This window comes from Corythoichthys intestinalis, chromosome 18, assembly GCF_030265065.1.
Source record: "Corythoichthys intestinalis isolate RoL2023-P3 chromosome 18, ASM3026506v1, whole genome shotgun sequence".
NCBI lineage: Eukaryota > Metazoa > Chordata > Actinopteri > Syngnathiformes > Syngnathidae > Corythoichthys > Corythoichthys intestinalis.
Window position 1 is genome coordinate 16,157,447 of NC_080412.1, and position 12,128 is coordinate 16,169,574.

At 37.3% G+C, this 12,128-nt stretch overlaps 1 protein-coding gene across 1 annotated transcript in view; it reads left to right on the top strand.

Annotated features, from left to right (window-relative positions):
- Nucleotides 1-12,128, top strand: part of LOC130906163 (E3 ubiquitin-protein ligase RNF43) — a 197,966-nt gene that overhangs the window by 174,396 nt on the left and 11,442 nt on the right. Inside the window, exons 3-4 of the mRNA XM_057820147.1 lie at nt 11,753-11,839; nt 11,935-12,072. Coding sequence (XP_057676130.1) covers nt 11,753-11,839; nt 11,935-12,072 — 225 coding nt within the window. The remainder of the gene's footprint in view (nt 1-11,752; nt 11,840-11,934; nt 12,073-12,128) is intronic.

Below are 12,128 nucleotides of genomic sequence, written 5' to 3' on the forward strand. Positions count from 1 at the left end.
TCATTAGACTAATCCGAGTAGAAATTTGTGTACGTCACCCTTTAGTGGTTGGCCGTCATTACTAGGGTGTTTACACACCTATAGCAGCCCAGCATCAGTCAATGTAAACAGTAACATTAACTGCTGTTGAATCTGCTGCGGGCGGCACACCTCAGCAGTGGCGGATGGGGTACTTCCGCTTATTTTGCTCTAATTAGTTATCTGAAATTTGGGCTGATTTTGGCTTTTACTGAAAAAAGGAGGCATGGAGTATTTAGAATCCTACATTGAAGCAGGTTTGGAGGTTTGGACTAAAGCAGCTTTGCACTAAAAAAAGAGAAAATGTTTTAATGAAGGACATATGTGGTTCAAACAGAAAACAAAAACTGGATGAAGTTTCAGGAATAAATTAATATAAATGTACTTTTTAAGTCAATTTTGATTTGCTTTTTCTAAAGTGATATACGAATATCGCAATAATCGTCTTCAAGTGGAGTATCGGGATTAATCAGGATCGAATTAAATCGTGACCTGTGAGTCGTGATATGAAACATATCGCCAGATACATACCCCTACTGGCTGATGTTAGCAGCTAACATCATACAACAGTCTCAACAGTCTTGTCTGTGTTTTCCGCCATATACCGTGTTAGTCTGCTTCTGTTGTACCTGTAAGTCCATTGTGATAATTTTGCGCTAGTGTTGTAACTTTAGCCATCTGCGTTTTTTTTTTCCCCCTTTTACAAGGTGTTTGGTTTTGCAAATTGGCTGACACTTCTCAACCACTGTATCATTGGATGCCATTGAGGGTGATAGACACATCACGATTGCCCTAGAAATGAACAGTATTTACATGTACCACACAGTAACTTGGGCATACTAGCACTTACAAGACTGAAACTCGGGAAACATATCAACAACATTCAGCTTTAACTCATTGGCCGCTATTGACGGTGCTAGACGACTGCTCCATTTGAAGTGGGAGGGCTAGCAGCGAATGAACAAATTTTTTGAAAAGTCACAAAATATACTTAGCTAACAAATCACAAAGTTGATAACACTAAACCTGCTTTTAAACGCTAGCTCTACTTTGCTTGCAGCAATCTTTGTGGGGACATTTGGGGTGCGTTTGTCAAATGAAATGAAAATTATCAACACTGTTGATTAAGCAAGAAACCTTATTTTCAGGTTTGTGTAAAAACATCCATATTGTAACAGACATACATTGCAATTGGTCCCTTGGGCCTGCAGTGAAAATCCACAGACTTACTTTACGTTACCTACCAGGGTTCAAAAGTTCTCATCTAATCTCCGATTTTCTCTAATCGGAGCCACTGTGGTCCAACACACACAGACTGAAATGTTTCAAATTGCTTCGTACAGTTGAGAGCAACTGTGGCTAGTTTGAGGGCATATCATAACACATGCCTGTGGCCTTACTGCCTGTCAGTATTAGACAGAGGTCACAAACACACTCCCATATGTCTCTGCTGAGTGACACAGCCGGAAGTCGCTTAAGGGATCTGATTACATGATTATAGGGATTATATTTAACTTTTACAAGTGAGGCACAAGGAAAGCGCAGTAAGTAGACTAACTAGACAGGTATAAAGATCGCCTGTGAGACTGACTATGAGTGAAACATACATTTCAATCATCAAACAGTCGTTGTGGTGAAACAGAAAATGATGTTGACCGATGAGTCGATAAGAAATCAGGTCATGTATTGTTTTTGATTAAGAAATGGCGGCACATCAAGGCCAAATACAGTGCTGGCCAAAAGTATTGGCACCCCTGCAATTCTGTCAGATAATGCTCAATTTCTCCCAGAAAATGATTGCAATTACAAATGCTTTGGTAGTAACATCTTCATGTTTTTTTTCTTGCAATTAAAAAAAACACAAAAGAGAATGAAAAACAACATCTAATCATTATCTTTTTACTCAAAACTCCAAAAATGGGCCTGACAAAAGTATTGGCACCCTCAGCCTAATAGCTCAACCTTTAGACAAAATACATGCAAACAACCACTTCCGGTATCCATCAATGAGATTCTTACAATGCTCTGCTGGAATTTTAGACCATTCTTCTTTGGCCAGCTGCTCCAGGTCTCTGAGATTTGAAGGGTGCCTTCTTCAAACTGCCATTTTCAGATATCTCCACGGGTGTTCTATGGGATTCAGGTCTGGACTCATTGCTGGGCACTTCAGAAGTCTCCGGTGCTTTCTCTCAAACCATTTTCTAGTGCTCTTTGAAGTGTGTTTTGGGTCATTGTCTTGCTGGAAGACACATGACCTCTATGGGAGACCCAGCTTTCTCACACTGGGCCCTACATTATGCTGCAAAATTGGTTGGTAGTCTTCAGACTTCATAATGCCATGCACACGGTCAAGCAGTCCAGTGCCAGAGGCAGCAAAGCAACCCCAAAACATCAGGGAACCTCCGCCATGTTTGACTGTGGGGACAGTGTTCTTTTCTTTGAAGGCCCCGTTTTTTCCTGTAAACTCTTATGTTGATGCCTTTTCCCAAAAAGCTCCACTTTTGTCTCATCTGACCAGAGAACATTCTTCCAAAACGTTTTTGGCTTCCTCAGGTAAGTTTTGGCAAACTTTAGCCTGGGAGAGGTGGGGTCTTCCTGGGTATCCTACCATAGAGTCCCTTTTCATTCAGATGCCGACGGGTAGTACGGGTTGGCACTGTTGTACCTCAGACTGCAGGACAGCTTGAACTTGTTTGGATGTTAGTTGAGGTTCTTTATCCACCATCCACACAATCTTTTGTTGAAATCTCTTGTCAGTTTTTCTTTTCCGTCCACATCTAGGGAGGTTAGTCAGAGTGCCATGGGCTTTACACTTATTGATGACCCTGCGCACTGTAGACACAGGAACATTCAGGTCTTTGGAGATGGACTTTTAGCCTTGAGATTGCCCATGCTTCCTCACAATTTTGCTTCTCAAGTCCTCAGGCAGTTCTTTGGTCTTCTTTCTTCTCTCCATGCTCAATGTGGTACACACAAAGACACAGGGGAGAAGTTGAGTCAACTTTAATCCATTTTAACTGGCTGCAAATGTGATCTAGCTATTGCCACCACCTGTCATGTGCCACAGGTAAGTAACAGGTGCTGTTAATCACACAAATTAGAGAAGCATGCCATGATTTTTCAAAGAGTGTCAATACTTTTGTCCGGCCCATTGTGGGAGTTTTGCGTAAAATTAAAATGTTTTTTTTAAATTCCATTCTCTTTTGTGTTTTTTCATTGCAAGCAAAATAAATGAATATATTACTACCAAAGCATTTGTAATTGCAATCATTTTCTGGGAGAAATTGAGCATTATCTGACAGAATAGCAGGGGTGCCAATACTTTTGGCCAGCACTGTACTGAATTATAATTTCTAAACCCAAGTTGGTTTTTCATCATCTAATGTTGCAATGTGCAAATGAGTCTATTTCCAGAATCTGAAGGAATTGAAATAGATTATTGCTGTGTGGATTGTGCTTTTAGTAAAATGACTCATTTTCTGACGCAACTTCCTGGGTGAATGTTTGACACACACATTGGACCAAAGGGTTCCACTGCTTTTAAATGCCATGTATTTAGGTTAAATTTGCCATAATATAAGGTCTTTAACTAATTCACTGCTATTGACAGTAACAGATGGATGAACAGTTTGGAGGTATATCGACAATGCATTTCCTATTTGGTAAACACCATATCGCACCAGTCATCTGGGCTGGATGGGTGGCCTGCTTGAGTCCAGCCAGCGTTTTTTGTTTACATCCCTGCAGATGTGTGGTGTGGACTGGCATCACATTGTGTTCTCAACAGGGCAAAACAACCTGAGTGACAAAACAATGTCTTTCACAATTACTTGTACGTGAGCCATGCTGATTTCAGCAGTTTTACAAGATCGCTTCGCATGTTAGCAATCTCACTCTGTGTTGCCGGATTATGCATAAAGGCTTTTTAACACATTCACTGACAGTAAGAGACATCAATTCAATTTCAACTGGGATGGCTTGCATTGAATTGAATTGAATGTTTAGGTGCCATTGGCAGCAGTAGATGTTCAATCCATTTGAAGTGGGAGGGTTGGCGGAGAATAAAAAGTCCTTTGAACAAGCCCACACTTAACTCTTTCAGTGCCATTCAGTTTACAATGATAGATGTCCAATCCATTTGAACTGGGAGAGTGGCAGCAAATGAACATTCATTAATAGCTGAACCTTTTCTTGGTCCCCACTTGTCCTACAATTACCAACCTGGTTGCAGAAAGAGGTTTGATCTAACAATTAAAAATAAATGATTCTCTATGTGAGTCCGTGAAACTCATGGCATTTTATTTGGTGACCGCTCTAAATATGTTTTACGTTTGCTTAGAGGGCTTGAGTGTAGGAGGGGTTGGTTTATGACATCGCATGTACACAAAGAAAGCGTTTGTTACTTGCTTGTCATGTATTAACTTTCCCTTTTTGAAGTGTTAAAAAATGTTCGGAGTTCAATGTTGTCGCTCAACAAACTCGGTTTTTCATTAACTTGTGAAATGGGTCAACTGAGTGATGCTTTTACCTGAGCACACCCACCCTGTGCACGTACGTGCGGCATTGCTGATTCGATCTGTTTGCGTCTCCTCCTCATTAAGTGTAGGCAGATGCCTGTCGCTTGACGGCATGTGATGAAACGCTGATGAAAAGCTTCTGTTATGTTTTCACGCTCTCCTTCGGTGATGCCTGTTAAAGCGTTTGTGAGCTTTTGTAGAGCAGGCCGATAGTACAAACATTGTTGAAAGCACAGACGCCTTCACACAGAGATGTTCTCTCAGGTCAACCCACCTCTTGTTGCGCCATTTTGTTCTGTTCTACTGCCTTCATCCAAAGAGGGAATTCAGAAATTCTGACCCACATTCTGTTATTGCATCACTGGCCGCCATTGCTAGACGTCCAATCCATTTGAATTGAGAGGGTTGGCAGCAGTTCAAATGGTATAGATGTCGACAAGTGATTAACTCATTTAAATTCATACCACAAGGATGATTGGACGCCACATGATCGAACATCTGGCATTGTCAATGGCACTGAAAGAGTTAATAATAAATTGTACTTTAAAAATATATATATGTGCGTATATATATATATATATATATATATATATATAGCAGATACCGTAGCAGATTCATGGCGCATGAAGCCCCCGAACTATTTTTAATTTGTCCATTTTACCCTGAAAACCCCCGTTTACAGACGTCACGCAACCGCTTTTGTTTCAACCCAACCATAAAAGGAAGGTAATTAATGATATTTATTATTCAAAATGTCTGTCGTTTTTAGCTTACGATCATTAATTGGTCTCATATTTAATTTAAAAAATAATAATTAATTAATTCCATTATTTAATTCAATTAATTAATAAAAAATGATTCACTCACATATATTAAATTTTTAAACAAATTATGTCACAATGAAAAAAATGGCGTCTGTAAAAAAAAGTCACGGATATCTACCTCATAACTATCGGTTAATTGTATTTTTTTTGTTCCTGTCGGATTTTCTCCGATATGTTAGATGATAAATAATCGATCCAAACAAAGAAAATTTGAGAAAAAACATTTAAAAGGGTAAATATATGAAAAAGAAACTCTAGACCACTCCTTGATGGCTGCGATTTCTGCATCGGGACCCTTGTTAGATTACCATGTTTCACCCATAAAATCCCCTAAAAATCCAGCTGTGGCCTGTCACAGCTGTGTCTTGACACTCAGTGATACATGCTACATTGAGTTTTTGGATGGAAATAAGGTAAGTACGTGATAATATCTCATTAAAGTCATGGCGTCTGTAGTTCTGCTCTCGTGTGCTCTCGCCTGCAGATAGGGTTTTGCTGTAAATAAATAAATATATATATATATGTATTTATTTGTTTAATTGCCAAAGGCACAGTACGTGCATTTCTAGCTATTTAGCTAGGTACAGTACAATTTTGAACATAACACTTCCAGAGGTGGGTAGTAACACGTTACATGTACTCCGTTACATTTACTTGAGTAACTTTTTGAGAAAAATGTACTTCTAAGAGTAGGTTCACTAAGCTATACTTTTTACTCTTACTTGAGTAGATTTATGAAGAAAAAATGTTACTCTTACTCCACTACTTTGGGCTACACACGAGTCGTTACAGTTTTTCTCCTTTATTCCGCATATTAGATTGATTTTTTATTTTTTTTGCCTGCGATGCCAAAAGTAGAAACGTGCCTGGTGTGTCACCAGGGTAGCTCGACTACATTATACCAATCAGACGCAAGCTTGTCGTTCTATCTTCACACCAGTCTGTTCAATAATGTGGTGTCTTTAAAGCACCGTAAAAAATGAAGTATTTGATATAGAGCGCTGCCCTCACTGAGTCAAAAGCGCAGATTTTAACCTCTTTCCCAGGTTTTATTTGGCACCGATTGACCACGGAAAAGCGGAGATATGATCCTTTTAATTTCAAAATAGTAATTATGAAGGAACGTTTCACTATTCAAACTCGGAACTATTTTCCCCACCAGAGGGTAGTCATGCTCTTTGGATGAATAATGTTTCATTTATGTTTTTTTTTTTCCTCTTGTATCATAATAACAACAGTTCATATAGATAACTGTGTCCTCAGAAAAAAATACCATTGTTTAAAAAAATAAAAAAATCCAACAAAAATATAAGCAGTTGCTCACAATGTTACTCATTACTTGAGTGTTCTTTTCACCAAATACTTTTTTACCTGAGTACATTTTTTGGACGACTACTTTTACTTGAGTAATATTATTTTTAAGTAACGCTACTCTTACTTGAGTAAAATTTTTGGCTACTCTACCTACCTCTGAACACTTCTTACAGAGGACTCCCAATTTGCTTTATATGGGTAAAATGCAAGAAAACCAATAAAACAAGTCTTACTGAAATACCTTGCCTAAACAGACATGTCATGTTTTTAAACATGTCAACTTAAGAGACATATCCTTGCTCAAATGGGTTTGCATTCCACAATTTGGGGGTAACAAACTGCAAGGCTCCGTCAACTTAGGTTTTAAGCTTGACCCCGCAAGTATATAAAGGAATCTACTACCAGAGGGAAAGGTTTATCCCTCAAGGCTTACTTCTCCCTTGGAAGCAGGCGTTGAAAGTGGTTGTTGATGTCCTAAGCTTGTACTCTTAAGCATCAGATTAGGCCTGAGTGATAAATTGATTTTATGAATAAATTTGAGGGTTTTTCAATGTTGTTGTCATTTGCTTAAAAGGAAATCTGGCCACCAGTTGTTCAATAGTTACTCCACGACATAAGGTGATTTTAAGGGGGGGCCTAATGGTCGAAAAATTTCATTGCATGTAATTAACTTTCCTATGTATATTGTAAAGCAATAAAACTGCAACAAAAATGAATGAAATGAAAAAAAAAAACATTTTTATCATGGGTCGAAATTATTTTTCGAGCACCTTAGTCATTTGCTTTGCATATAATTTAAAATATATATATGAGAAAATATATTTTTAAAAATTTTTTTTTGCTTTGATTGAAGATAGATATTTTTTTATTTGAAGCAACTTTTTTGGGGATTGAATGATTTAGACACAAATGTCCTATAATCATAATATGGCCCAAACACAAAAAGGATTGCTTTCATCAAAATCTTTTTGAATGAAAATTTAAGTGTTCAAATGCAAATTTTTCTATCTCAAATATTTTTTCGCATTCAAAACTTTTTGCTATGATTGAAAATTTTCTCTTTTTTTTTTTTGATTGAAGTGATTTTTCTTTTTGAAAATCTATATTTTTTTGACGCCGCTTATTTTTTGATCGAATAATAAAGAGAAAAATGTCCTAGCCAAAATGTGGCCCAAACACAAATCAACATTACTTCAATCAAAAAGTTGCTTCTTTCAAAAACAAAAAAAAAAACCAACTTCAATCAAAAAATAAATAAATAAAAATTAATCAAAGAAAAATACCTTGCACGTGCATTTTTTATTAGTTTTTTTGAGTTTCAAAATTATTTTTGCATTGAAAAAAAAATTTTTTTTTCTCAATTGAATAATAAAGACACAAATATACCTCCATATGGCTCCGGGGATACAATTTTGACTGGGGTAACTACATTAGCATGACACCGGTGGGCATACCAAATTCATAGGATGACGATCTTGGCGAAAAGTATTGCCTAAGCAGCCTGATTTAGAATTCCCCTCAAGCATGATGGGAAACAAAAAAAAAAACCGCTCATTGTCAACTTATTATTTTAAATATTGTTGTAAGTTAATTTTATTGCTGACACTGCGTTTTGGGGTCATCAACATGTTGTGCCCCCCTGCCCCAAAAATCATGTTTCTTTGTGAAGTTGTTAATTTGTTTTTGTGGGTGACAGCACAAATAGAGGGAAAGGAAAAGATGAAAAAAACATATTTTGTTCAACATCTAGCATCTTTAAACCTAAGAGTAGTGTGAACCAAACACATAGATAACGAATGAAGAAATATCTTGTAAACCTGCTTGAGAGCAATTTATTGGTGTCTTTAAAAAAGATTTAAATGAATTCTCTGTTTGCCTGCATGGCTATTCATAACTTCACAATCTTCACACTCTTCAACGTTATGAGAAAGTTTTTGCTCATGCAGCAATTTGGGACAGTGGCACATTTCAAAGAGCTCAGCTGAACATGTTGTGAAGCCACTCGTTGCGTTACTGCCGCCTAGTGACGATGCAGTGCTGTTGGTATGTTTCCATGGTATCTGCAAGTTATGCTCACTGCTAGGCACCTGAGCTATTTGAGTGGATCTACGTATACTGTACTGCAGGGTTCACTAAATCCGGACCTCGGTGTCACTTTTCCGGTCGTGTTTTCCACGTCTCTCTTCCCTAACACACCTGAATCAAATGATTATGTCATCAGCAACCTCTCCAGAAGCCTGATAATGATCCTGATTATTTTGATTCAGGTGTATTGGAGGAGGAAGACATGGAAAACACGACAGGAAAAGTGGCACTGAGGTTTTAGGATTTAGTGAACCCTGCTGTACTGTATCGAAAATTAGTGGATGAATGGCAGTAATTATTACATAAAATATATGTTATGTCACAGTCCAAAATGATTGTAATGAAGCATATTTAGGGTCGGAAACAAGGGTTTTAAACAACGGTGTAGGTTTGGTCTCAACTTTGTTAGGGACAATATAACAGCATAACCTGCATGTAATAATAATAATAATAGTAATACATTTTATTTGAAGGCGCCTTTCTGGCACTTAAGGTCAAAGTACGATCTTTTTTTTTTTTTTTTAATGTACACAGTTTGCTGGGGACGGGACATGAATAAGACCAAACAGATTGGGTGAACGGGGGTCAAGGCTATAGTTCTCACGAATATGAACATAATTAATTGATAGGCGAAATGATCAATGCAAAATGAATCTGTCTTGACTTATACTAACTTTCTTGTGTATTGGTTCAAGTTCAATTCAAACCTTTGTTCTCAAAAACTACTAAAGAAACATTTTGAAAACTTTATATTATACATTTGAATATTTGAACATAGATTATATTAACATCAAAATAAAAAAATATAATCTTGTAAATAATGTCTATCTCTAATATATATCCAAGAATGCAAAAAATAAACATTTGTCTTAAGATCACTCAACATTGTCTGTTTAATAATTAATAAGTTAAGTATAATTGAAAAAAGCCTTCCTTCAGCTAACCAGTGTTGTTACGGATTACTTTAAAAAGTAATTTAATTACTGATTACTGATTACAACTCAAAAAAGTAATTTAGTTACTTTACTGATTAATTTATTATCAAAGCAACTAAGCTACCTTGAAAGTAACTTATCAGTTACTTTTTACCAATTTTTCTCCTTTTGGTGCCTCAACAAAAATGACAACAGAAAAATGTAATCACATGTAATTGAAATTGTCACATAAGGCTTAATCTTTGAGTTAGTGGGGGTTTAATTAGTCGATGGAGTTGATTTCAATCACCATTGACTCACGCTAGCTTAATCACTCTGGAGCCCTGAAACTCACAACTACTGTAACTGACAAACTGCACGGAATTTGTTCAAATCAACTCCAACGATGAATTAAACCCCCGCTAACTCCAAGATTAAGCCTAATGTCAAAAATTCTAAACTTCCCCTTTAAAATAAAGACCTAGCCGTTATAATGTTGTCTATAAAAGTTGTAAAGCAATAAAACAAACAATAAAAATTAATGAAATAAACAAGAATCCTACAACGTATTTCATAATGGGTCAAAATCATTTTTCGAACAGATCATGTGACTAACACCTGAGAGACTATCCTTTGCTTTGCTTAGCCAAAACAACACCTGAGGAGGAAAGATGGATATTTAGAATTTCTTTAAACCTAAGCTTTTAAACGCCAGCAACAACAACTGAGCTTAAACAGTTGATTGAACACGAACAGTGTCAAGATGTGTGTGTATATGTATATATATATATATATATATATATATATATGTGTGTGTATATATATATACAGTATAAGCCAAAAGTTTGGAGACACCTCAAAGGTGGATACTTTGAAGAATGTAGAATATAAAACTTGTTTTCAGTTAGTTCACTTTTTCTTTTGCCATTCCACATGTTCGTTCATAATTTTTATGTCTTCAGTAAGAATTTACAATAGTAGTGAAAATATACAGTGTATCACAAAAGTGAGTACACCCCTCGCATTTCCGCAGATATTTAAGTATATCTTTTCATGGGACAACACTGACAAAATCACACTTTGACCCAATGAAAAGCAGTCTGTGTGCAGCTTATATAATAGTTAATTTATTTTCCCCTCAAAATAACGCAAAATATAGCCATTAATATCTACCGCATGGGAACTACGTACATTCCTAAATGTCCAAATTGAGTACTGCTTGTCATTTTCCCTCCAAAATGTCATGTGACTTGTTACAGGAGTGCGGTCAGCACTGCTGCAGAGATTTTATTTTTTTTGGTTTCCCCCTCGTTTTCACGTTTGTCCTATTTTTTTCCATTCATCTGATATTCTGAAACAATTCATCATATTCTTCATTAGAAAAATGTTATTTTAGTTTCTTAATTTTTTTATTGTAGTTTGCTGGAATAGGCTCCAGCACCTCCGCGACCCCCGTGAGGAAAAGTATTGTGTAATCCAACATGGCCTTGACCTTGCATCCTCAACCAAATCACTCTCGAGACATTCCTGTCTGCTTGTATGTAGTAAAACATTCGTCCTATTTCCACTTAAATCTGGCGTTAGAACGCAGCGTGTGTTTGAGTTTATCACAGTGAAAGCCAATTCAGCTTCTGCCTGGGTCTGGCCCCCTACGGCAAGGCGTGGCGCAATGTCTGTGGGAGCTGTAGTGGAGTCTACGATCCAGGCTAATGGGGTTTATCTGTGAATGATGAAGATTGCTGTATATAAAAGAGATACAGGAAGCCATGTCTCAGGCCACTTGCTGCTTTTATGAAGCAAACCTAAAATGAAGTGTTTAGAAAAAATGATAATAATCACACATCCTGCGATAAGACTATTGCACATGAGCACATCGTGATGGCGATTTTCAAACGATATATTGTGCAGGTCTAGTTTGCATACTTAAATACTTTGGGCGTTTATCTTTCTTGTGAATTTTATTTATATCAGGTGTTGCTAAGTGAAAGTACAGACAAACAGTACCTTGTTTACTACATACAGAGACTGAAATCAGTAGTCTATCCCAGTTTTGACACTGGTTCTGTGTTTTCTCTGACAGGCTCACATGGCACTGCACAAGGGAGCGCGGGCGGTTATTTTCGATGTCAGCGATGATGTCAGCGATGATGTCATTGCGGCTGCTGAGGTGAGTGTGAAGGCGCCAGGGCCTACACCGATGTCAAAACAAAGAAGATGTTTGGTCGGGTGGAATTCCTGCATCTTTTTTGTTTTGTCATCCAGTTTAGAGAAACAGACTCCCTTACCCGCCCAGTCGTGTTAGTGAAGAATGCTGTGGATGCAGAGGAGTTGATGGCTCTGGTCAACAAGAATGAAGAGGCCGAAGTTCGCATCGAAAAATTTGTAGAAAAGCCCACATGGGTAAGCGCTGACTCCCAAAAGCACACACAGCTGCAAGGCTTTCTCAGGATTCTAAT